This window comes from Heteronotia binoei, chromosome 21, assembly GCF_032191835.1.
Source record: "Heteronotia binoei isolate CCM8104 ecotype False Entrance Well chromosome 21, APGP_CSIRO_Hbin_v1, whole genome shotgun sequence".
Lineage (NCBI taxonomy): Eukaryota > Metazoa > Chordata > Lepidosauria > Squamata > Gekkonidae > Heteronotia > Heteronotia binoei.
In genome coordinates, this window is record NC_083243.1 from 39,552,919 (window position 1) to 39,580,427 (window position 27,509).

At 40.9% G+C, this 27,509-nt stretch overlaps 1 protein-coding gene across 2 annotated transcripts in view; it reads right to left on the bottom strand.

The window, feature by feature from the left end:
* Window positions 1–27,509, bottom strand: part of DGLUCY (D-glutamate cyclase) — a 52,624-nt gene that overhangs the window by 14,953 nt on the left and 10,162 nt on the right. The window contains exons 1-6 of one of the 2 annotated variants that reach the window (XM_060261241.1): window positions 18,410–18,483; window positions 17,839–17,947; window positions 8,307–8,460; window positions 6,817–7,015; window positions 4,578–4,728; window positions 2,905–3,027 (exon numbers count right to left, since the gene is read on the bottom strand). In XM_060261241.1, coding sequence (XP_060117224.1) covers window positions 2,905–3,027; window positions 4,578–4,728; window positions 6,817–7,015; window positions 8,307–8,460; window positions 17,839–17,947; window positions 18,410–18,442 — 769 coding nt within the window. In that variant the 5' untranslated portion in view covers window positions 18,443–18,483. Of the gene's footprint in view, window positions 1–2,904; window positions 3,028–4,577; window positions 4,729–6,816; window positions 7,016–8,306; window positions 8,461–17,838; window positions 17,948–18,409; window positions 18,484–27,509 lie in introns of those variants that run through there. The other variant, XM_060261242.1, reaches the window with a different exon arrangement.

Below are 27,509 nucleotides of genomic sequence, written 5' to 3' on the forward strand. Positions count from 1 at the left end.
CCAGGATCCCAATACAGAGGCAAGCAATGGCAAACCACCTCTGAACATCTCTTGCCTTGAAAAATCTACAGGAATGCCATAAATTGGCTACGGCTTGATGGCACTTTCCATCACCACCTGCAGAAGATATCAGTTTGCTTTTCCTCTGTTCTCATACCTATTTGTACTAACCAGATCAAACAAATACGTGTAGGCCAATAGATCAGCCAAAAAGATCTTTAAATGTTGTTAGCTGCCCTGAGCCCATAAGGGGAGGGCAGGATACAAATCTAATGAAATAAATAAATAAATATTGGTCAGGGTCCATTTCTTTATGAAGAAAACAATTACCGTAATGTAGTGGCAATTTAAAATATGGCAACATTCCTTTACATAGAATTGCTCTTAGTGGTATTAAAAAGAACGGTAATTTGATAACAAACTCTTGACGTTTAAAAGAAGTTATCAGAAAAGAAGCCCAGGAACGACTATAAAATTCGTTTGGCCATCCCCTAGATTAAGGGTGTGTTTTATTGTAATCTTCATTCCTTGTATACTTTGAGAATAATTTGGGGAGTACCTGTGTTAGTCCGCTGCAGCAAAAATAAATAGGAATCTTGTCACACACAAAATTCTATTCTAGGATATAAGACTTTGTGGAGTACAGCTCCCTTCTTCAGACACAATGAATGGATCCTTGCTATGTAGTCAATTTATGTGGAGTTATATAAAACAAAAGGAACAGGGAGTCATGAATGCAGGAAGTACACAGTGATACATAATTGTGTAAAATTCAAATTAATTTAAAAAATACAGTGACCATTCTTAAGTTATGAAATGCTAGTTAACAGCTGTCATGAGCAGGGAGTTTCACATTTTCTTAAGAAGAAGAAGAAGATATTGGATTTATATCCCGCCCTTCACTCCGAAGAGTCTCAGAGCGGCTCACAATCTCCTTTACCTTCCTCCCCCACAACAGTCACCCTGTGAGGTGGGTGGGGCTGGAGAGGGCTCTCACAGCAGCTGCCCTTTCAAGGACAACCTCTGCCAGAGCTATGGCTGACCCAAGGCCATTCCAGCAGGTGCAAGTGGAGGAGTGGGGAATCAAACCCGGTTCTCCCAGATAAGAGTCCGCACACTTAACCACTACACCAAACCGGTGTCCAAAGAGATTGGAGTGTTTTCCCACTGGTTTCTGACTACTGTAATTTTTAATGTCAGATTTGTGTCCATTGCTGTAGGAACTAACCTGTTTTGTTTTATGAAGAAAGTAGAAGGGTGCTGTTGACATATATAATAATGGAGCATGAGCAAATAAAGGAGCCCAAGATGGTAGAGCAGACAATATTAGGTCCTATGATAATATTGCCTAAGTATATATGGGGCAAAGTTGGCATCTTGGTTTGTTGTAGAATCTGGTCCCTGAGTTTGTATCTCTGTTTTAAATTAGGGGGCTGTCTCAGCAGGACAGGTGCAGTTGCTAATTTTGTATCTTGAAGGTCCCTAATGTTTATGCTTCAGAAAGGATGCTAAGGATCTAATTTTCCAAGGCATAGTATCTAAGGAATCAATCAACACAAAGGAACAAACTGAAGCTCAGAACAAGGTGAAACAAGTTAGACCCACAACACTAAACTACTTCAGTTCCACAGGGCCTGAAAAACAGAGCTCTTTTGCCAGGCTTTCAGCTAAGGCAGTGGGCATCACTTGTTATTGGCCTCCCCCCTTTCATTCCATCCCAGTGCTGTAGGACCTGCTGGACCTGGACAATAGGCCATGTTTGTGAGGCAAATTTTGCCATTTTAGTCTCACTCTGTAACTTTAGATTTTATATATTTTAACTGGTTTTTAACTGTTGTCTTTTATGATGTAACGTGACCTGATCCTGTTCTGTGGGAAGGGTGTGCTAGAAATCAAAACAAACAAACATGTAGCCAGCTGGCCAATACTAAATGGATGGATACACTTCACATAAGCCTATCTCTTGTCTCTCAGAAAGTAATTTGTTGTGTTTTCGATCATTTAAGATGGAAACAATGGAAAATGCTGCAGCTAAGTTTCAGGTACAATTTGTCTTGCTTGAGACTTCTGCTATAATTTATAGAAATTAAAACTAAGGGTACAATACAACTATTTTGATTTTCCATTCCACTTAGTACTTGTATTCCACTAGTATGTTAACCAGGGTGTTTTTTTTTTTGAAGAAGAAATTGGATTTATATCCTGCCCTCCACTCCGAATCTCAGAGTGGCTCACAATCTCCTTTATCTTCCTCCCCCACAACAGACACCCTGTGAGGTGAGTGGGGCTGAGAGGGCTCTCAGAGCAGCTGCCCTTTCAAGGACAACTCCTATGAGACCTATGGCTGACTCAAGGCCATTTCAGGCAGGTGCAAGTGGAGGAGTGGGGAATCAAACCCAGTTCTCCCAGATAAGAGTCCGCACACTTAACCACTACACCAAACTGGCTCCTTTGAGCAGGAATGCAGGGGCATGTGGTGTCAGGGGCATGTGGCCTAATATGCAAATGAGTACCTGCTGGACTCTTTCTACAAAAAAGCCCTGATGTTAACAAAAACAGAGATTTGAGTTATGTGATCTTGTATGAGAATGGACCACACTTTTGTTTTCACATGTCAATGACAATGAGCCTAAATTACACTTTACAGAAAGCTAGTGCAGTTAGAAGGAAAGGCCTTTTGCCAGCCAACAGGTGTTTCCATTCTCTGTGGCAACATTCTATCCTGTTTGTGGAAAGCCTTTTTAAATGGCTTTCTCTCAACAGGCATCAGACGTATCACATAACTGGAATAACAGATGGTCCTTCAGAGGAGAGTAAATTTAGTTCACTAGGGCTTCAGAAACTCAATTTCTTTTGAATTTGTATGAAAAAAGAACAATTATAATAATCTTATTAGATACATACTGCAGTTACTGATGGCTTCCACTCCTGTTACCCCACATGCCCAAAAGACTGGAACATCCTCTGGATGAGCTTGTACCTCATCACCATAGTCTACCTTGGAAAGATCTTTGATACCTAATAAACCTGAAATTAACAAATAATGAAAGCACATTAATATTGCAGCAGTAGTGATGACAAAGTTAAGGCATACACAATGACTCTGCATTGCTACATTACTACAATAACACCTAAAATAGCAATTAAACTCCACATGGGGACATATGTATATGTGGCCCTATTATTTGACCTAATGCTACCGTCCTTCTTCTACTTTTAACATTTGATTTTACTGCATATATTCCTTAAATTCATTAATGCAGTAAATGTATTAAAATTAAGTATATTCCTTGTTTTGTATTCCTTGTGTAGCTTTTCTACTAGAAAAAACTCAGCTTGGCTAATAAGCTTAAATCAATATGTGAAATTCATCCTCCCCCACGTTTACTTTTAGGCTTTCACTGCCTCCTTATTGCTGCCAATTTGCAATCTGCGTTAATGGAATCATGTCCAGCACAATTATTTAAGGAAGTTCAATCCTCTCACTGGTAATGATATGGCAACTGGTAGTGATGATTTTTCTAGATCAGGGGTGGCCCAACTTGCTTAACATAGCCACACAGAATAAATGCCAGATGTTTGAGAGCTGCAAGACACGAACATTAGAAGTTTGAGAGAAGGAAGACAGGAAGGCAGGCAAACAGATGGGGGGAGGTGGAAAGAAAGCAACTTTAACTTTAAATGCATTCTCCAAGCTGCCAACTGGCTTGGCTTGGAGAAATGATTGTAAAAGAGAAATGCCTTTTTCTCAGCCAATGGGGTGGTGAGGGGCTTCGAGAGCCACACAATATGTGTGGAAGAGCCACATGTGGCTCCTGAGCTGCATTTTGGCCGCCCCTGCTCTAGATTCATTGCTGAAAAACCTCTGTTTTCTGCAGTCAGACCTGATAACTAGGCTGAAGAATCTGTTCCAGAGGTGTCAGCTGCATCTGCTTGGCTGAGCTGTATAAATACTTGGTGATGGAAATTACCATCACATCACAACTCACTACGACGTGGCTCTCAGGTCTGATCTCCACTGATGGCGACGATGCTGAAGGGGAATTGGAAGAACATTGGGCCTGGCCTCCTCCACATCTGGTCTGGATAACAGCAAATTACTTGCAGCTGGAGGAGGGGGCAGATCGGCTACAGCTGGTGTGTAGTCAAAGCTGGCAAATCCTGTCCTTGAAGACTGATGGGTTCTATCTCAGCTGGGTGTTCTTCCTGCTCTCTGGAGGAGGTTTCATTTCAGGCTGGTCATTAATCCAGTCAGGCTGGCTATCAGGATGACATATGACACCCTGGTTCAAATCTTGGCATACTCACTAGGTGACTTTAGCCAAGCCATCTTCATCACCTCCATCCTACCATACCAGAATAAAAATACTGGGCTACATTACAGGGATGCTGTAACTATTAGAATATAATGTGTGATGGATTTTGAACCCTGAAAGTGCTATACAAATGGTAAGTCACCACAGAATGTAGGAAGCATGCTGCCCAGCTTCCTTAGATAAAGCTGCCACTTAAAATATCGTACAAAATATATAGAAATTATACGTGTATATGTATGTATGTATATTAAAGATACTGACCAGGATTACCAATGTGAACTGGTGCTCCATGTGATTTTTTCATTGGGTAGGTAGTTTGCACAACCATTTCCAATTTGTCCTTAGGAATCGGTCTCATTGATACCACTAGATTACAGTGAAAATGCTCAGAATCACAGCAAGGCACAGCTGTCTGGTAAAGATATTTTTAAAATTATCAAGACCTTTGAAGTCTCTTTCATTTTAATATTATAAAGACTTAAAGAATTGAAATAAGAAGCTTAACATATTCATAACATTCATTAGAAATATGAAAGAATCCTCATAGTTTACATAAATCAACAATCTAGAACAAAGGCAGGCGGTGTATGGTGAACAGGATGCAACCAGTTGATCTAAATCTAGCCCTTCCCTTTATTCCTTCTTCTTCCAGAGGCTACAGCATGTCTAGAAGTAAACCATGTAGAAACCATGTAATCTGCTGTGTGACACAGCACAAAGCCTCACATAACTAGGATTGCTTACACCTGAGCTAAATAATTTTTGTATTGTGTGCTGATTCCATATTTTTAGTATTAGAACATAAGAGAAGCCATGTTGGATCAGGCCAATGGCCCATCCAGTCCAACACTCTGTGTCACACAGTGGCCAAAAAAACCAAGTGCCATCAGGAGGTCCACCAGTGGGGCTAGAAGCATTCCCATTGTGCATACACAAGCACCAAGAATACAGAGCATCACTGCCCCAGACAGAGAGTTCCAACAATGCGCTGTGGTTCATAGCCACTGATGGCTATGATCCTCTAATCCATATGCTTATCCAATCCCCTCTTGAAGCTGTCTATGCTTGTAGCTGCCACCATCTCCTGTGGCAGTGAATTCCATGTGTTAATCACCCTTTGGGTGAAGGACTTCCTTTTTATCAGTTCTAACCTGACTGCTCAGCAATTTCATTGAATGTCCACAAATTCTCATATTGTGAGAAAGGGAGAAAAGTACTTTCTCTACCTTCTCTATCCCATGCATAATCTTGTAAACCTCTATCATGTCACCCCGCAATCGACGTTTCTCCAAGCTAAAGAGCCCCAAGTGTTTTAACCTTTCTTCATAGGGAAAGTGTTCCAACCCTTTAATCATTCTAGTTGCCCTTTTCTGCTATAATATCTTTTTTGAGGTGCGGTGACCAGAATTGTACACAGCACTCCAAATGAAGTCACACCATCGATTTATACAGGGGCATTATGATACTGGCTGATTTGTTTTCAATCCCCTTCATAATAATTCCCATCATGGTGTTGGCCTTTTTTATTGCTATCGCACACTGTCTTGACATTTTCAGTGAGTTATCTACCACGACCCCAAGATCTCTCTCTTGGTCAGTCTCTGCCAGTTCACACCCCATCAACTTGTATTTATAGGTAGGATTTTTGGCCCCAATGTGCATTACTTTGCACTTGGCCACATTGAACCTCATCTGCCATGTTGACACCCACTCACTCAGCCTCAACAGATCCCTTTGGAATGCCTCACAATCCTCTCTGATTCTCACCACCCTGAACAATTTAGTGTCATCTGCAAACTTAGCCACTTCACTGCTTACTCCCAACTCCAAATCATTAATGAACAAGTTAAAAAGCATGGAACCCAATACTGAGCCACTGCTTACCGTCCTTCACTGTGAAAACTGCCCATTTATACTCATTCTCTGTTTCCTATTAATTAGCCAGTTTTTGATCCACAAGAGGACTTGTCCTTTTACTCCATGACTCTCGAGCTTACTGAGCCTTTGATGAGGAACTTTATCAAAAGCTTTCTGGAAGTCAAGGTAAACAACATCTATTGGGTCCCCTTTGTCCACATGTTTGTTCACCCCCTCAAAGAACTCTAACAGGTTAGTGAGACAAGACCTTCCCTTACAGAACCCATGCTGAATCTTCCTCAATAATTTTTGTTCATCAATGTGCCTACTAATTCTCTCTTTGAGAGAAAGTTTCCACCAACTTTCCCAGTATTGAAGTCAGACTGACTGGCCTATAATTTCCCGGATCTCCTCTGGAACCCTTTTTAAAGATGGGAGTGACATTTGCCACCTTCCAGTCTTCAGGAACTTCTTGGAAATCTTTTCATAACACCACAAGCAATACCACTACAAAATAGCCAACTTTTGAAATTACACTGTTTGACCTAAATCCAGCAAAAGGTAGTTGCAGCAACTCCAGCAAAAGGTAGCTGGTTTCATTGGCTTTAATGATCATGAAATGCATTTAATTCTCTGTTCTTACCTTGTACATGCTTACGTTACATTTCTGTTCAACATTTCTTACAGGGATGCCAACCTTCTGGACTGCCTTTTCAAACGTGAAACTACAGCCCAGATAGAAAGTCACCATGTCTTTCAACTGTTCAGAATATTCCTTCAAGCTTGTCAGAATTCCTGTACATAATCCATTCTCATATTTCCTGTACTGCAGACAGTCAGTTCTATTAAACGAAATGAACATTATCAACACACTAAGAAGTCAGTTACTTAAAATTTCATGCATCAATTCTTTCACCCCCTATGCTGCAGCATGTGTGTATTTAAGTGAACCTCCTGAGCTCAAGTCTTGAGGTTGCATTTATCATACTTAGAATTATCCACAAAGCCTCAAACCCAACAAAAAGGTGCTCCCAACAGGTGATCAGTGTTCTCAGAGCTGCTAGTTGCCTTCATACATCAAAATGGGAGATGAGAAAGGCATTGTAAGTGTAGCTGCATTCATACTTCTGTGTTAATCAAGACAATAATGTTCCTTCCAGGAATATTATTGGCCTTGATTTAGGGCTTCTAGAAAAATAAGGACAATATGGTTGACCGCATCCATTCTAAGGAGTACTGGAAATGGCAAATGTATTAACAAATCTTGGGATTTAGGTTTATTCAATGTGCTCCTGAAAGTCTTTCCAGATTTTTAAAAAATTAAAATGTAATTTCATATGAAAAGTTAGCAATGTTTCACATTAGTTTAAAATTTTGTTTCAGGTCTTGATTACTTATCAGGGGTCATTTTGTAGAAAAACAGGCGGTGGAGCTCATCCATGGATTGTTATGCTGCAGTTGAACCTACTATTCAATGGACAAGGTAGGTAGGTGGGGAGGAAGAGGGAGAATCCTCATAAAGGTTCAGGAGCTGTACTCCTGAGAGCTCCTGCTGAATTCAAGCCCTCCTTATCTGAACTTTATGGTGCTTAACAAAGATCTTTACAGTTATAATACTCAAATGGCTATAACATGCAGGCAGTTGTACTACAAGTTTAAGGCTACATTAATTTGTAAAGCTGTGGGGAGCCAAACCATTTTGTACCTTACTTCCTTCCAATTTCCCCAGTTTTGCTGTTTCTTGTGCATAGATATTCTGTATGGAACAGCAACATCAGTCAAGTAACTTCCCCACAACATGGGAAAATAGCTCAGGTTGGGGGGAAGAACCATTTCCCTCAGCTACTGTGTACTCTCTCTCGCGCGCGCTTTCATCAGCGCTGCCTTCGCACCATCCTCAACTGTGTACTATGGGGAACACAACTCTTTAAAAACAGTAATGTTTAGCTTAGTCCTGTTAATTTTGGCAATCCCAAACCTGGTTTCAAAAACAAACAAACAAACGCTTTCATATACTCTTTATTTAGTAGCAAGAGCTGTAGCTGTAAACTGCAGACAAGACTCTTAGTGTGCTAAATTGACATTTTTGCATTCATGTCAGACCTGTGTTCGATCATCTGACTTCATGCTTACCTGATATCGGAATCAGTGCTCATAGTGGGGCATTTCCATTCTCCTGGTTTACTTCTGTAAAGCAGTGGAACAGGCCCTTCATTTGCATGGCAAAATTTTTCAAAGTCATCCGCAAGAGATTTGTGCAGAATTATAACATTTGCCTGTTTAAATCCTGTAAGCATGTTTTTAAAATGAAAATTAACTTTTTATATATACTGCACATACATTCCTCTGTTTATTTGGGCATAGCTGCTAGTTACTAAAATGAAGAAACAAGCTTTTAACAATCTCTCTTTTGCAACATCACCTTATAGTCACTTTGAACCAGATACATTGCCACATTCTTTGTTCAGACATTTCTGGAAATTGTCCTCTTTTTCCTACCTCAAGTTCAAACTTATCTAAACATGAGAAAGCCGGGAATAATTTGCTACCCTACATTGATTTCTGCTTTTGATCCTAAAGCTGTAATTTTGGCTAAGGTTTAGCTTCATTTGGCCTTCAGAACTCTCTTTCTCAGGGCTTTTTTTTTAAGGAAAAGTCCAGCAGGAACTCATTTGCATATTAGGCAACACCTCCTGATGTCAAGCCAGTCGGAACTGTGTTCCTGTGTGTTTCTCCTAAAAAAAAAAAAAAGCTCTCTCCCTTCTGCTGCGAACAGTATAGTTTCATACCAGGTGATAGTGGCACCAATTTTGAGGAATATACTGTACAATAACCGCAGCCTCTCTAAGTCATGTCACTTAGCAGTTTTGATTTTCTTGGTGACTGTGCATGATACAGATATCAAGAGTTATATTTTGTAGCAGGGCCACCCCTACTCCCTTCACTCACCAACTCCACAGCTTGCTGCACTCACAATATTATTTTATATAGACTCTGCCCTTGCATGCTTCTTGAACTAACTCTAAAAGATGCATCTGGCCGTATTTTTCTCTTATAGCAATCAGTATTTCCAAGATATTTTGTTAGGAAAAAAAGAGTTATTCTGTAAAAGAAATACATTAGAACACGAGAACATTCAAACATACAGCATTTGGCTTCTAATTAGTTTTATGAAACAACTTAAATAGCATATATTTTGATTAGGGCTGCCAAGTCCAATTCAAGAAATATCTGGGGACTTTCAGGGTACAGCCAGGAGACATTGGGGGTGGAGACAGGAACAAGAGTGTGACAAGCATAATTGAACTCCAAGGGAGTTCTGGCCATCACATTTAAAGGAACAGCACACCTTTTAAAATGCCTTCCTTCCATAGGAAATAATGGATAGGGGCGCTTTCTTTTGGGGCTCATAAAATTGGACCCCCTGGTCCAATCGATTTTGAAACTTGGGGGGGGGGCGGTATTTTGGGGAGAGGCACTAGATGCTATACTAAAAATTTGGTGCCGGTGCCTCTACCTCAAAAAACAGCCCCCCCAGAGCCCCCAAGACCTGCGGATCAATTCCCCATTATTCCCTATGGGAATCGTTCTTCACAGGGAATAACAGAGTGCCCCGTAGACATTTCCCTCCCGCCCCTGCTTTCTAAAACAGGGGGAGGACCTCCAAACCAAGGAATCCCCTGCCCCCTCCCTCCCTCTCTCACACACACAAACACTTACTGGGTCTGGTTCCTGCACAACTTTACTTGCTCTGAAACAAAACAAAGGGAGGGGCTGTTCTCTGACAAAATTGTTACTGACCCTTTCCCATGAAGCGCTTCCTGTTTCCAGCTTCCGGCTCAGCTTTAAAGGCGCACATTTTTAAAACGGACCTATTTGCAGGTTTCTAAACCTGCCGGAGCTCTAAAGGTACATGATGACTGTGGGGGCGAGGCTTCCCCTGCCGGCCAGTTGGCTGGGGGCGGGGGGAAGCCTGTAAAAATGGGGGACCTGAGGATTGGGAAGCCTATTTTTGATACATAATTTAATGGGTTGGAGCCAGACTAAATTTTCTACTCATGCAAGGCTCTTCAGTAAGTGGAACAAAAATTTCCAACCTACTTCCTCCTGCTGCATCCCACTCATTTACCAAAAATGCTGCTTTTGGGGTACAGGAAACTCTCAAGAACAGCACGAGAGGCAAACCAGGAGTCTGTAGCAGGAAGAGGGAACTGGTGGAAATTCCACCCTCACCCCCATTAGCAGAAAATTTAATCTGAATCCAACCCAATATAACAATTCAGTTTATCAACAACATATTAATTTATGTAACAATTATAGTCAATGGTTCGATATCTATGCATATATGGTAAAGAGTTATAATAACTAATAGCTAAATTACAACTATTGATTAACAAATAATTATGGAAATAAAAGAGCAAAGAGCTTTCTTCTAATCTTGAGCATTTTGCATAAAATTACTTGTGTGCAAAGCAACACAATGCTTGTGCTTTTTATGCTTGTCTTTGAGCTTTTACTGTTGTTCACTGCAAGATAAATCTGCATGAAACTGTGTTTTCCAGGTTCAAATGGAAGTAAACTGCTACAGTGGGGGTAAACTCTGCCTTGGATATTAAATTAAGGGTATTTTATAATTTTTGTACAACCAAATGATATCATTTGAAAATATGTTTATTTGACAATATTGTTTTGAAACTATATTGCATTTGAGTTACTTCTTAGTAAAGTCAAAAAGGGCTCATGAAGATTATTTATTTGATTCAACTGCAATCTTCCATTGTTATAGCTAGGGTTGCCAGGTCTGACACAAGAGATATCTGGGGACTTTGGGGGTAAAGCCAAGAACAAGGTTGTGAAGAGCATGATTGAACTCTGAAGGGAGTTCTGGCCATCACATTTAAAGGGACCACACTCCTTTTAAATGTCTTCCCACAATTGGAAATAATGGAGGATGGGAGCACCATTTGGGGGGCTCATAGAACCGGACCCCCTGATCCAATCTTTTTGAAATGGGGGGGGGTGTTGAGGAGAGGCACCAGACGCTATGCTGAAAATCTTGTGCCTCTACTTAAAATAGCCCCTCCACAGAGCCCCAGATATCCATGAATTGATTCTCCACTATACCCTATGGGGATGGGTATACTTGAAGCCTCCAATCCCAACATCCAAATTCAATCACAGAAAAGATGTGCAATCCTCATTCCTAATTCCCATGAAATAATGCTGCAATAGGGATGCTGACTTCTCTCCTGTTTCCAGAATCCTTCCTTAGGCAAGGGATTAATTATAAATCTAAGGAAAGCAAAGGTCTTCTGTGCAAGCACCAGTCGTTTCTGACTCTGGGGTGATGTTGCTTTCACAATGTTTTGGGGTGGTTTGCCATTGCCTTCCCCAGTCATCTACGCTTTCCCCCCAGCAAGCTGGGTACACATTTTACCGACCTCGGAAGAGTGGAAGGCTGAGTCAACCTCGAGCCGGCTACCTGAAAACCCAGCTTCCACCAAGGATCGAACTCAAATCATGACCAGAGCTTAGGAATGCAGTCCTGCAGCTTTAACACTCTGTGCCATGGAGCAGTACAAATTCACATGGGAATTTGCTACTACATCGCAAAGATCTTTACTGTATGACTGAAGTTAAGCTGTAGCAATCATTCTCTGCCTAGTTCCAACTGCAGTGGCAGCCATCTTAAGGGAGCCATTTTGTGGCTATGCCCACCACAGTGTGTCAGGATTCCAGAGGTGCCCACAGGTTCAAAAAGATTGGGAAGCCTTCCTTCACAAACCATCCAAACAACCCAGTATCTTCTAGCTGAGACTTTGCTTCCCCTTGCAGGAAGACTTTGACCCTGACTGAAGTCTGCAAAAACAGATGCCTCAAAGAGTTTCAGTGGTTGCCAGGACAACTTTTGTAGGAGGGCATATACAGTCACAGAGAAAGGAGTGGTGTTTGAAATGCTGCTCAGATAGATTGTTCGCTTTTCAAAGGATGGGAATATTTCCCTATTATCTGAACCAGTGCTCCCTCCACCTTCCTGACTTCTAGTGAGTAAACCATTACTTCCACTGCAAATAGCACAGGGATATTCTAGAGGTTATTTGAGCAATATGGGCAAGGATTTCAGATTCCTTCATTTTTGACACTGCCACTCCCACAATCATTCTGAAGCTAGTGGCCAATTTTGAAACACCTAGTTTTATTTCCAATGAATTAATTTAATTTTAATTTAATTTTTCGATTTATACCCTGCCCTATCCCGCAAGTGGACCCAGGGCAGCTTACAGCATTAGAACAACATTAAAATTAATCACATCAAAATTACTACAGATATATCAAATCAGATCCAAGAACAGTAATCCGTACAACTGGCAACAGACCACACAACAGCATGTAGGCTGAAAGCTTTCAGCACAGCTTGAATTTGCCACAGACAAACCAATCCTTTTATTATTGTAGATGCTACTATGAATTTTAGTTTGCTTGTGATAACACGAAGCTAAAACTCATATGTACTTTAAGCTCTCTCTTCTAATTTTAGTTTAGTATTCAGCTACTGGCAATAAATACTAGGCTAACAAGAATCCAGGGTTATGTTTCAGAACTGAACTTTCTATTTCAATGCCAGTTTTCTGATTATTTTTTAATTTCCAAAGGAAGGAGATGGGTATGCTACAGGTTCATGACTGTTTCTTCACTAATGGCTAGTTTTAATACAAGGCACTTTAGCAAGCTCTCTTTCAATGGCAGGGACTTGACAGTCTGTTATTTTAAAACTTATGACAAAAAAGCAAAAACAAATGAAAAAGGACAAACAACTTTAAATAGCAGTGATTAGTAGGTCTGCTATATTAAACCAATGAGTCAAGTTTTATTTTATGCATTTCTGTAAACACCCACAAGCCACAAAGAGTGATGTCTGTAAATGAGAAGTTAGAATTTGTGGCATAAATAGTACAAAGAGTATGGCTATGGTGATAAGTAAATCTTAATGTCCAAAGTTACTCTCTCGGCAAAGCAGTTACAAATGAGGTTGTTTTGTGGAGTGTCTCACACTTTTCTTAGTTACTAAGTTACTTAGTGTCTCACACTTTTCTTAGTTACTATACAATCAACATAATTTTGGCTGAATGTTATATTGTAACAATACCTTTCATAAATGAAACAGCAACAGGAATGGGATTTTTTTTTTTTTTTGCCACTCTACGGCTACAATTACGTAGAGGCAAGGGGGCGTTGCTACAAAATAATCTGGTTTAAACCTGGAAGTCTTGCAATGGAACTACTACAACTCAGAATTCACAAACTGGGTTGTAACTCTAGTATATAATCCTGGTTTGTGGCTGTCCTGTTTACCCAATGTTAATGGAATGACCACCACTGAGGTGCTACTAGTACCGGTATTGCTAACATTTAAACCGGTCCCTTTAAAATCAGCTTGATATGCAGCAATACTAGGTGATATTATTTATATCCATGTTATGAAAAGCTTCAACTGCCCAGTTTAACATACCATGCCTCTATTAAATGGCCAGAGCATTTTTCTCCTAGTTAACTAGAAGCCTAGATGTCACAGTCACATGAATCATGTAAAGCTGCTTTATACTGAATTCTACCATTCGCCTATCAAGGTCCGTATCATCTACTTAGACTGGCAGAAGCTCTCCATGGTCTCTGGTGGAGGTCTTCCATAGCACCTCCTTCCTGACCCTTTTAACTGTAGAAGCTGGGGACTCAACCTGGGACTCTCTATATCCAAAGGAAATACTCTACCACTGAGCCACGGCCCTTCCCCTCACCCCAGAGTGGCTTAGTGTGATGTCCCAGTGTAATTGTAGCATGTGTGTTGTTTTTTAAAAGCCAGGCTACTCAGACAAAGATTTCTAATTCAAAAATCTTGATAGTACAGCAATGTAATAACTAGAAAATAGCAAAAAAGTGGCATTATATCGTGATAGAACTCAGTTGCCATGGAAGTAGGGTTGCCAAGTTTAACTCAAAAAAATCTGACTGGGAGTGGAGCCAGGAGACTTTGGGAGTGGAGTCAGTACTTTCACATTCCCTAAAACAAATAAAGAAAAACACAGCAGTGCAGTTCCCCTGAATACAGTCTTCATTTCCTCTTCCCCCAGCTACAGGTCCTCTCTCATAAGAACATAAGAGAAGCCATGTTGGATCAGGGCAGTGGCCCATCCAGTCCAACACTCTGTGGCCAATATATGTGTGTGTGTATACACACACACACAAACATATATATAGACTGTGGCTAATAGCCACTGATGGACCTCTGCTCCATTTTTTTATCCAGTCCCCTCTTAAAGCTGGCTATGCTTGTAGCCGCCACCACCTTCTGTGGCAGTGAATTCCACATGTTAATCACCTTTGTGTGAAGAAGTACTTCCTTTTATCCATTTTAACCTGACTGCTCAGCAATTTCATTGAATGCCCATGAATTCTTGTATTGTGAGAAAGGGAGAAAAGCACTTCTTTCTCTGCTTTCTCCATCCCATGCATAATCTTGTAAACCTCTATCATGTCACCCCACAGTCGACGTTTCTCCAGGCTAAAGAGCCCCAAGCGTTTTAACCTTTCTTCATAGGGAGAGTGTTCCAAACCTTTAATCATTTTAGTTGCCCTTTTCTGCACTTTTTCCAATGCTATAATATCCTTTTTGAGGTGCGGCGACCAGAATTGTACAGTATTCCAAATGAGACCGCACCATCGATTTATACAGGGGCATTATGATACTGGCTGATTTGTTTTCAATTCCCTTCCTAATAATTCCCAGCATGGCGTTGGCCTTGTTTATTGCAATCGCACACTGTCTTGACATTTTCAAGGAGTTATCTACCACGACCCCAAGATCTCTCTCTTGGTCAGTCTCTGCCAGTTCACACCCCATCAACTTGTATTTATAGCTGGGATTTTTGGCCCCAATGTCCATTACTTTGCACTTGGCCACATTGAACCTCATCTGCCACGTTGACGCCCACTCACCCAGCCTCAACAGATCCCTTTGTGGTGCCTCACAATCTTCTCTGGTTCTCATCACCCTGAACAAATTAGTGTCATCTGCAAACTTGGCCACTTCACTGCTTACTCCCAACTCCAGATCATTAATAAACAAGTTAAAGAGCATGGGACCCAGTACTGAGCCCTGAGGCACCCCACTGCTTACTGTCCTCCCCTGTGCAGACTGCCCATTTATACTTACTCTCTGCTTCCTATTAATTAGCCAGTTTTTGATCTTCAAGAGGAACTGTCCTTTTACTCCATGACTCTCAAGCTTACTAAGGAGCCTTTGATGAGGAACTTTATCAAAAGCTTTCTGGAAGTCAAGGTAAACAACATCTATTGGGTCTCCTTTGTCCACATGTTTGTTCACCCCCTCAAAGAACTGTAACAGGTTAGTGAGGCAAGATCTTCCCTTACAGAACCCATGCTGAGTCTTCCTCAATAACTTGTATTCATCAATGTGCCTACTCATTCTGTGCTTGAAAATGCTTTCTACCAACTTTCCTGTTATTGAAGTCAGACTGACTGGCCTATAATTTCCTGGATCTCCTCTGGAACCCTTTTGAAAGATGGGGGTGACATTTGCTACCTTCCAGTCCTCAGGAACGGAGGCAGATTTCAATGAAAGATTACATATTTTTGTCAGGTGATCCACAAGTTCACCTTTGAGTTCTTTCAGAACTCTTGGATGTATGCCATCTGGACCTGGTGACTTATTAGTTTTTAATTCATCAATCAGTTGTAGGACCTCCTCTCTTGTCACCTCAATTTGATTCAGGTCTTTCAACACGCCTTCCAAAACAAGTGGTTCTGGACCAGGCAAACATAAGAACATAAGAACATAAGAGAAGCCATGTTGGATCAGGCCAATGGCCCATCAAGTCCAACACTCTGTGTCACACAGTGGCAAAAAATTTTTATATACACACATACACTGTGGCTAATAGCCACTGATGGACCTGTGCTCCATATTTTTATCTAAACCACTCTTGAAGGTGGCTATACTTGTGGCCGCCACCACCTCCTGTGGCAGTGAATTCTACATGTTAATCACCCTTTGGGTGAAGAACGCTTCTCATCTTCCACAATGAAGACTGAGGCAAAAAATGCATTCAGCTTATCAGCCATTTCCCTATCCTCCTTCAGTAATCCTTTTACCCCTTGGTCATCCAAGGGCCCCACTGCCTCCCTGGCTGGTTTCCTGCTTCTAATATATTTGAAGAAAATTTTATTGTTGGTCTTTTATGTTTTTTGCAATATGCTCCTCATAGTCTCTTTTTGCCTGGCTAATCACAATCTTGCATTTGATTTGCCACAGCCTGTGTTCCTTTTTATTAATCTCACTTGGACTAGCTTTCCACTGCTTAAAGAAGCCCTTCTTACCTTTTACAGCTTCCATTACTTTGTTTGTTAACCATGCAGGCCTTTTCTTATACCTGTTTGTGCCTTTCCTAACTTGTGGTTTATATTTTATCTGAGCTTCTAGGACTGTAGTTTTAAATAGTCTCCAAGCTTCCCCAAGGTTTTTGACTGTGTTTACCTTTCCTTTCAGTTTCCTCTTCACATGCCTCCTCATCTCAGAGAATTTACCCCTTTTAAAGTTAAATGTGGTTGTGCTGGTCTTTTGGGGCAACTCCCTATTTATACAAATGGTGAAATCAATAACGTTATGGTCACTGCTCCCAAGCGATGCGATCACTTTTACATCTCTCACCAAGTCTTGGGCATTACTTAGGACCAAATCCAGGATCACCCAACCCCTGGTAGGTTCTGTGACCATCTGCTCCATAGCACAGTCATTGAGAGCATCTAGAAACTCAATCTCTTTCTCTCAACCTGAACACATACTGACCCAATCAATCTGCGGGTAGTTAAAATCACCTATTACGACAGTTTTTACGTAACCTTCCATCATATTATAACCATTCTCTATCTTTTGATTTGGTGGGCAATAACAAACTCACATAGTTAAATTTCTTTTTGGGCCCTCTATTTCGACCCAAAGCATTTCTAGAAGGGAATCTAATTCTTTGACCTCTCTCTCTCTCTCTCACACACACACACACACACACACAAAGCAGCAAAACAAACAGTTTTGTGATCCTTTTGTGATCTTACTGGAGCAATTTGCTCACAGAGTTGTTGAATGTAATATTCAACCAAGTTCCTCATACCAAAGTTTCTAGTTTACTCTTTATTCTATATTTTACTGTGCAAGCGACTTCTGAAAGGAAGGCAAAACAAACCCTCATTTTGTTATGCTGGTTTCCCTTCCTTTGTAGCAGTTCACTGGGAGCAGCCGTGTTCTTCTGCTGCTCGCCCTGTCCCCATTCAGCCTGGATCCTATGGATTTAAAGGCACACACACCTTCTAAAAAGCAAGCTGTATCCAAGCTTCTTCTAGCCTTAACGTGGAAAGGCACATGGTGGCTGTTGGGGCAGGGCTTCCCCCTGCTGGCCAGCAGACTGGGGGCAGGAAGGAGCCTGCAAAATTGGCAGAAGCCTATGTGGAAGAAGATTTTAATTCAAAATGCTTTAGGTTATAACGTTTCTTTATCTAGCTGTTTCTCATTCCTTTTCAAGGTCTTCCCCTGTTGTTCTTTAATAGACAAGGAATAACATAGTGTCTTTCTTGCATTTAAAAGTTCACTCACCTTCTGACATTCCAGATGTATTACTAATGCTAAGTTTATCTGATCGAATTAGTTTTCTGACTACAGATGGAAGAAGTGTTCTCAGATGTCTTATGATCATGCCTTCTTCCTGGAAAAGGATAAAACATAATTTTTATGAAGCGCAGATCAAGGGGAACATCTAGTGATTTTAAAACCAATGGTGTTATTTTGTTGATTTAACTTAAGTTTTACAGTTAATTTTAATTTAGAATACAAATGATGTGTCCTCTTATCTATAGACTATTTAATAAAATTATTTTTTAAATTAATCACAGACTTATTTGCCAGATTAATTAGAAAAGGAAGTAACGTTTCTCAGCCTAAGCTCCAGATACTTTCTGTAGTGCAGTGTTGTTGTTTTTTTAAATATATGTTAAGTTTACAACGTGTATATGTTAAAATTATTACAGGAATTACAAAAGCACGAACAAACTGGTCTACAAAAAAAGATAGAAACAATTTAAATAACTTTCCCAACATTATGCTGATACTAGATCCAACATCCCTCTATAAGTAACAATTATTACAACCACATCACAAACTGCCTCACCTCTAGATTCTGTTTTAATTCTGATGAAGCCATGGATAGTAAAGAAAGTAGTTCCTATACAAAGGTGGTTTTCAACATGGAAAATTACTGGTTTAAATTCTTTTTAAATGAATGAGTTAATAGTCAACCTGTAGTTGGTTATACATTTATTTTAAAAGCTCAAGTTACAATGCCTGGTATTTTAATTATCCTACAAAGCAGCTGTACATTTTGTCTTTGATATTAAGACAAAATTATGTACATTTTCAGCAATTTTTAATGACATTTAGGGAGATCATGAGAGGGAGGGGGGCACTAAGTGATGAGCCAGTGCTTGGTTTTTGTGGCCTGTTCTTATATGCCCTACGTAATGCTGATTGCCACTTTGGTGTCAGAAAGGAATTTTCTTCCAAGACAGATAGCCCAGGGATCCTGGAAGTTTTATGCCTTCATCTGGGCAAAGAGCAGGGGTCACTGGGGAAGAGGGGGAAGGAGGTAGCTATGAATTGTGTTGTGCAGGGGAGTTGGACTAGATGACCCCTGGGTCCCTTCCAGCTCTATGGTTCTAGAAAACTGTCGCTCCTGAAAATGATATCCCTGCTTTAAATGTAAATTATTAAGTTTCTCTCCAATTATTAAGTTCTTCAGCAGCATCTGTATTTTGTTCTTATTAGTAATCTAGAGCCAAAGAAAATGTGTTAAGGCCTAGAGCTGCCAGCTTCCAGGTGGGGCCAGGAACTTCTAGAATTACATCTGATCTCCAAACTACAGAGATGAGTTCCCCTAGAGAAAATAGCTGCTTTGGAAGGTGGTCTCTATGTCATTATACCCCACTGAGCCCCCTGTCCCTCCCCTTGTCCCCATACCCTGCCCTTATCCGGTTCCAGAATCTCCAGGAATTTCATACTCTAGAATTGGTAACCCTATAAATTAGGCCTCTATAAAGAATCAATGAGATTTAAACAATGTAATGCAGTCTTCCTTTCAAGGTACACTCTTAAAAGTATTGTTTGTAAGATTTTTAAAAATATGTGGTAGCTTTATTTGCTTATATCAACATTACACATAAACTTTGGTATTTCTGAGCTGCAGTACTATAATCTAACTGTAGGTGGCATTTTTAAACTCAGAAACTTTTGTCCATAAACAATTCTCTCTAGACCAGATCATTTTATCTTCCTCTGTATTACAGATCAGTCCATTAAAATTGGGTCCTAAAAATGGTTGCTATACTATCATGTAAAATACTCAGTTTTTACTCTGTAAAGAAAGAGTAGTTGTGAAGCTGTTAAAAGTGGAGGACTGTAATCTGAAGATCCAGGTTTGATTCCCCACTTCTCATGAAATGACCTTTGGCCCATCACAGTTCTCTCAGAGCTCTCTCAGCTCCACCTAACTCACAAAGAGCCTGTTGTGGGGAGAAGAAGGGAATGAGATTGTAAACTGCTTTGAGAATCCTTAAGGTAGAAAAAAATGGGAAATAAACGCCAGGCCCAACTCACTTTTGTGCTATTTTATTTTCACAGTCCACTGACTTGAATTCCATCACTTTGCTGAGCAAAGTCCCAGTGGAGGAACAGCCATTTCTACAGGAGGAAGGCTTCAAATCTGGCTGAGTGGAGTATGAGAATACTAGTCAGTATGTGTAGATGTACAATCATTACAAGTTAATACGAAACAAACACAGAAAAGAAGTTGACACAATTGTGGCCTGATGTCGCTCTCATTGAGCATGTCAAAAGGTTGTCCCCAGTAGCTACTGTTCTGCTCACCCATCAGTAGAACATAGCCTTGGTTACAGTTAGGTGTGTTCTATCAGGAAGCTCAACATATTATAGAAAGGCCCCCAATTGTCCTTTCAGCACTTTATGAAAGCTCCTTCTCCTTCCTTTTCTAACCATCCTAGCCCCTTCTCTTACCTGTAATAGCAGCTGCAAAATAGGGTCCTGCAGTAATTCCTATATTTTGTCATATAGCAATTTCCAGAATTTTTAGAGCTGTTCCTATTTGCCAGTAACAGTTTTGCTCTTCAGCTATCTTGGAGAACCAACCATTGAAGAAGACTCAGTCCCATGACTGAACTGAACGGTTCAGTTCAACACTTGTTCTGTGAGGGTTACATACCAGGCCCTGTATGGAGATGAGGCCTCAGCTGGGCATAACAGATGGTAAGACTTTTTAGAACTAGGTGAACATCAGAGGCACAAATCCTCCAAACTGAAAGACAGCCAGAGGTATTGATGGACAGCCAGAGCTATTGATATAGTATTAATACTGGGCCCTGGGCCCTTATACATGAGTTCCTTACAACAGTGCAAATCTGGAGAAGCCATTTTATATGAAGAGCTTTTATTAACCACTAGTTATGGTAAACAGAACCTTCAACAGATTTTACAGGATAATAACTCTTTTGTCACACAGGGAAAATCCTAGTAATCAGAATTATTATGGAGAGAGGTCAAACACTCATATTTTATGCTTCTTTTGTGTGAGAATGGAGTCGTACTTTCCAAATATAGACTAGAAAAGGGACATAAGCTCATTGCCAACTAACCTTGCTTTCCTCATTGTTTTCATAACATCTCAATTTGTTTTTGTCCCCTTTTTCATTTCCCCAAACTTTTGCCTTCTTTTATTTTGCCTTCCTTCCTGTCTCTCTTTCTTACTCTTTTTAACTTACAATAATTCAGGAGCAGGTAATGTGCCAGCTGCCAGTATAGGAGAGAATAAGCCCTGAGCTTCCACAATGCGTATTAACAACAATTTTCAAGTGACACACAATATAAGCTGGAAATTCTAGATTTCTTATCACATGGAAACCGGATAGCTTGATACTGATGCTTCTGAATATGAGGCATGTTTTTTTCCAGAAATGCCTCAGAATCACTTTTGATTCTCTTGGCAGCTTTTAGTATCATCTACTACAGTATCCTTCCAGATTTGTTCACTGAGATCAGTACTGACTGTACTAAGCTTTGCCAGTTCTCCACTTTCAGAAGGTGGTGCTAGGGAACTACAAATTGACATTATGTTGTGAAGTCCTGTTCTATTCTGACCTCCTCATCCCAAAACTCCAGGTGACTGCTGTTTTAATATCAGTTTTCTGATGACACCCAACTCTATTTCACTTTTTTTTAATGGGTTCGTGGATACAAGGAATGAATGTGTGAGGGTAATCATGGGCTAGATAAGAGCCAGTAAACTGATGCTGAGTCCACAGACGACTGAGATTATGTTGGTCAGTAATAAGTAGAGATGCTGATGCTCATACCCCTTTGGCTCAGAGTACAAGTTTTAGCAGTTTCAGAGTGGAAGGAGTTTCCCATCCGCCGAATTTCTTTCCGGCTTAGATAATAAATCAAAGGTAGATGATAAATACCTAAATAAACAAAGAAAATTTAAAAAACAGATGAGCAAGAAGACCTGGTGAACATTTTGAGGCATCTCCTAATGCAAGGAGTTTGCCTCAGTCAGCAGTTTATCCACTGTAAGGACAGGGGGAGCATAGGGAGCATAGTTTATCCGCTGTAAGGACAGGGGGAGCATAGTAATTGAACTCTAGCAGCGATATCATGCTGGAGGATATTGGTGGGACTCAGCATCTCTTGGCAAGAAAAAACAAAGAAAAAGAATCACCTTTCCTCTCACAGTGCTGCTTCTCCATTTTTATTCACTGCTGATTATTTTATGAGGTTTTAGCAAGATCTGTGCATTATTCTGAAGAATTGCTAAGGGACTGCCTGTTTGATTAGGTTGTGTGCTGCCAATGATTTCTGATGCGATGAGGGTTTCCTGATGCAATTGATAACATGTTGCATTTTAATTTGTTTTCAGAGTTGCTTCATGGACTTTTACAGGGGAAAGATGAAATACAAATGTTCTGAATAAAATGAGTTTGATACTGGTTAATAAAGTATTCATGCAGGAATCTAGGAATGTGAGGGTTTTTTCCCAGTTCTGTCCACAGTCAATATTTCTGAAACCAACAGACAAGTAATATTACCATCAGTGTTCCCTCTAAGCTGAGTCACAGATTTTTAGCCTTCAGCTCACATTTTTGTCTTAGCTCAGGAAGGATGACCCCAGAGCACACTAATTTATGCAAAAGCTCACAATTTTAATGACAGTAGCTCACAACTTTAATGTCAGTAGCTCAAAAAGTAGAATTTTTGCTCACAAGACTTCTGCCATGGCACTAAAATTGTGGAACCCTCCCCAGAGAAGACCACCTGGTGCCAAACTTGATTACTTTTAGGCTCCAGATGGACACATTCTTATTTTCTCTGTGTACATCGCAGAAGAGAAAGTTGTGCAATAATGGGTGACTTTACTGTCATGTTTCTCATGATCTGCATACAAAGTAGCCTCTGAAATGTGAGAGTAGCTGTAGTTATTACACAACTTTCTCTTCTCCTTGCCTTCTTTATTTCCTTCTCCATCTGAGTGTTGAGTTGGCAGACAATTAAATGTCCCAATGTGTTACTGATTTGAAACATTTTAAAGCCGCCTTTCCATTCGGGGTCCCTGAGGCTGTTTAAAATGCATACAACATGTACCTAGAACAAATAAAACAAAACACACATATACATGAAGTTACTTTTGGGGTTTTGTATTTCCATCTTAGCAATTCTGGGTAAAAGTTTACTCCTCTTACGTTTTCTGGCTTAATGGGCATAGATGGCAACCCTCCACCTCTTATACATCCTTCCCTTTCCATCGTATATTGCTAATATCCAGGGACAGCACATATCCCATTAATTTCCAGAATTCCATCAGGTATCTGAAGTGTAAACTGTGAAATGGGTGCAATAGGGTTGCAGGACCTGTATTGAGTAATAGTCACACAAGACAATAGTTTCCCTCACTTCTTGTGCAATTGGAGAAGGCAGGAGTGATTTGGCCCCCTTCTTCACTGCAACCTCTTGATCTATCTGACTGATACGCCACACGGGTCCTGCTTAGGGCTGTCAGGTCCACCAGCAGGTGATGGGGAGCAGGGTTGTCAGATACAGGTTGGGAAACTCCTGGAGATTTGGGGGTGGAGCCTGCGGAGGACAGGGTACAATGGCATAGAGCCCACCCTTCAAAACAGCCATTTTCTCCAGGGGAACTGATCTCTAGAGTCTGGAGATGAACTGTAATTCTGGGGAATCAGGTCCCACCTGGAGGCTGGCAGAAGAAATTCTCATAGAACTGGAAATGGCTGCTAGGGGATAAGAAAGCTGAGAGCTCATGGTTTCAGGGCTTTCGCAGATGGATGGCGGAATACAACCCTATATGAATACTGGCATTTAACTGCAAGTGCTCTCTCTTCTCTCCCTCCACTTAGCTTAAAGGTTTCTGTTACGGTCTTCCTGGGGCTACATGTCACCTTGAAGTTTTTTTTCCAGTCACATTTTCTATGTACCTCATTGTACTGCGGTTTCCACTGGAAATTTTAAAAGGTCTGATGGGATTAGAATCTGGGCCTGTGTTTAAATCCCCTGCAGTCTGTACTAGAAGTTGAGGGATGACAAGATAAACTGGCAGAAACAAAAAGGTTAACTTTTAAAAAGTGAACAAGAACAAAGTTTATTCAGGGGCAGGGGAAACACAACTGAGGCATCTATTAACTATCAACCATGTTAAATTTTACACAGTGCATTCACACAACAGCAAACCATTATCTCAGGCAGGTTTTAAACATACAAAACACAGCATCTGCTGCAGTTTAGAAGAATTGCAGATTTATATCCCGCCCTTCTCTCTGAATCAGAGACTCAGAGTGGCTTACAATCTCCTATATCTTCTCCCCCCACAACAGACACCCTGTGAGGAGGGCTCTCACAGCAGCTGCCCTTTCAAGGACAACCTCTGCCAGAGCTATGGCTAACCCAAGGCCATACCAGCCGGTGCAAGTGAAGGAGTGGGGAATCAAACCCGGTTCTCCCAGATAAGAGTACACGCACTTAACCACTACACCAAACTGACTAATTTCACACTAGACTCGGCCCACCCTGCTAGAATACTATAATGCTGTTATAGTATTCCCTTTAAACATTCCCTTTAAATGATTTTTGCAAGCGGGCGCTGCATGCATGTGAGTCCAAACAGCGAGTTCACCACTTCCAGGTAAACTTGCCACTTCAACTTCACTTGGCTGTGGTGCCTGCTTGCAAAAGTCATTTAAAGGGAATGTTCCCTTCTTTGGGGGTAAATTTTTTGTTTGGGTAGATCCAAATGCACACCCTTAGTCACTGCAGTTACGTCCTCTTTGGGCTGGGGTACCCACTCCATGGTCATCTCTGCTTATGGTACATGGTCCACTTCTGAATCCAACCTGCTCATTAACTTGAGATAAATTCATTTTGCACTTACCTCTTTTGCAGGAAAAAGGAAAAAAGAAAAACAATTATTGGACATTCAAAATGAAATAAAGAAAAAAGAAGGGGAGCTGAGGAAAAGACCAGGGAAAAAGAAAATTCTAAGGGAAATTTCAATATTACAAACGCAATTAAGTCATTTGTTAATGGAACCTGAAAAGGCTTCAGCAGAAATCGTTTGAGGGGCAAATAAGACGGGAAAGTATTTGGCGTGGCAACTGAAGAAAAAGAGAGAAAATAAAATAAAATAATTAGTAGAATTGTGATAGATGGAAGAGAAGTAGTTACTCAAGAGGGAATAAAAAGAGAATTTTTTAAATACTATGCCAAGCTGTTTAAAGGTGCTGAAGTAAAGAGAGAAAAGATAGATGAATATCTACAAAAATTAAAAATTGAGCCCCTAACTGAAAATATGAGAAAAGTTTTGAATGATCCAATTGAAAAAATAGAAATTGAAGCAGCAATCAACGCGATGAAAAATGACAAAGCTCCCGGGCCAGATGGATATACAGCTAAATACTTTAAATTTTTTAAGGATGAATTAATACCAAAATTGCAGAAGCTGATGAATGTAATAAGAATCAAAGGGAATGTACCAAATACTTGGAAAGAAGCCGTTATTTCCTTGATACCTAAAGAAGATAGAGATGCCACAAATGTGAAAAATTACAGACCAATTTCGCTTTTGAATAATGATTACAAAATATTTACAAGAATTCTGGCAGAACAACTTAAACAACATTTGATAAATTTTATAAAGGAAGATCAAGCTGGTTTTCTTCCCAAAAGACAAATAAGAGACAATATTAGAACTGTTGTAAATATTGTAGAATATTATGAAAGACATCCAGAAAAAGAAGTAGCATTATTCCTTGCGGATGCAGAGAAAGCATTTGATAATTTAAACTGGGACTTTATGTTTGCAGTGATGGATAAGATGCAGCTTGGAGAAAGTTTTATAAGAATGATAAAAGCAATATATTCTGAACAAAGGGCAAGGTTGTGTGTTAATGCAGATCTTACAGATGAAATGAAAATCAGCAAAGGTACTAGACAAGGCTGCCCGCTTTCACCATTGTTGTTTATAATGACTCTTGAAATTTTATTGATGCAGATTCAAGAAGAAAAAGATTTAGAAGGGTTACAAATAAAAGGATATACCTATAAGTACAGAGCATTTGCTGATGATATAATGTTTATAAATGAAAATCCCATACAAGTGACACCTTTGTTATTAATGAGAATACAATAATAATAATAATAATAATAATAATAATAATAATAATAATAATAATAATAATAATAATAATTTTTTATCTCTATCCCGCCCTCCCCGCCAAAGCAGGCTCAGGGCGGCTCACAACATAAAATACACTGTACATCAATTATACTTATAAAAACATGGTTAAAACAAAATTATAGATTATTAAAATTAACATTTAACAATGTGGCGTTATAAACATTAGATCTTCAGTGGAATTCAGTAACTAAAAGCATTTTCAGCAGCATTTCCTAGCTTTGTCATTAGTTGAAGGCCATCTTGAAAAGGTGGGTCTTACAGGCCCTACGGAATTGATCTAAGCATCGTAGGGCCCGCACCTCCTCAGGGAGTTGATTCCACAGCAGTGGAGCTGCGACAAAGAAAGCCCGATCCCGGGTGGCCTTCAATCTGGCCTCCCTTGGCCCAGGGACATTCAGCTGGTTTTTTCCAGCTGAACTCAGCGCTCTCTGGGGCTCATATGGGGAGAGACGGTCCCTCAGGTAGGTAGGTCCTCGGCCATATAGGGCTTTAAAGGTGATAACCAGCACTTTGTAGCGAACTCGGTATACCACCGGCAGCCAGTGCAGTCCGCGTAGCCCCGGCTGTATGTGCTCCCACCTTGGGAGCCCCAGCAACAGCCTAGCCGCCGCATTCTGCACCAGCTGCAGCCGCCGAGTTCGGCACAAGGGCAGCCCCATGTAGAGGGCGTTGCAGTAATCCAGTCTCGAGGTGACCGTAGCATGGATCACCATTGCTAGGTCATGGCGCTCCAGGAAGAGGGCCAACTGCTTCGCCCGTCGAAGATGAAAGAACGCGGACTTGGCAGCGGCCGCTATCTGTGCCTCCATTGATAATGAAGGCAATCTGGGCAAGGGGGCGCATATAGATGTTAAACAGCATCGGGGAGAGAACTGCCCCTTGTGGCACCCCACACACTAGTGGATGCCTCCGGGACCGCTCTCCCCCAATAGCCACCCTTTGTCCCCGTCCATCAAGGAAGGAGGAAAGCCACTGTAAGGCCAACCCCCTAATCCCTGCGTCGGCGAGCCAGCGGGCCAGTAGCTGATGATCGACCGTGTCAAATGCGGCCGACAGGTCTAACAGCATCAGCACCGCCACGCTGCCTCGATCCAGATGCCGCTGCAGGTCATCCACCAAGGCGACCAGCACTGTCTCCGTCCCATAACCCGGACGAAAGCCGGACTGGTGGGGGTCTAAGGCGGAAGTGTCATCCAAAAAACTCTGCAACTGTGACGCCACTGCCCTCTCTATAACCTTACCTAAGAATGGTAGGTTCGAGACCGGTCAGTAGTTCGCCAATTCGGCCGGATCTGCTGTACTCTTTTTTAGGAGAGGGCGGACCATGGCCTCTTTAAAAGATGTTGGAAATTGCCCTTCCAAGAGGGATCTATTTATGATATCCCGTACAGGATATCTAAGCTCCCTCTGGCAAGATTTAATTAGCCAGGAGGGGCATGGGTCAAGGTCGCAAGTTGTA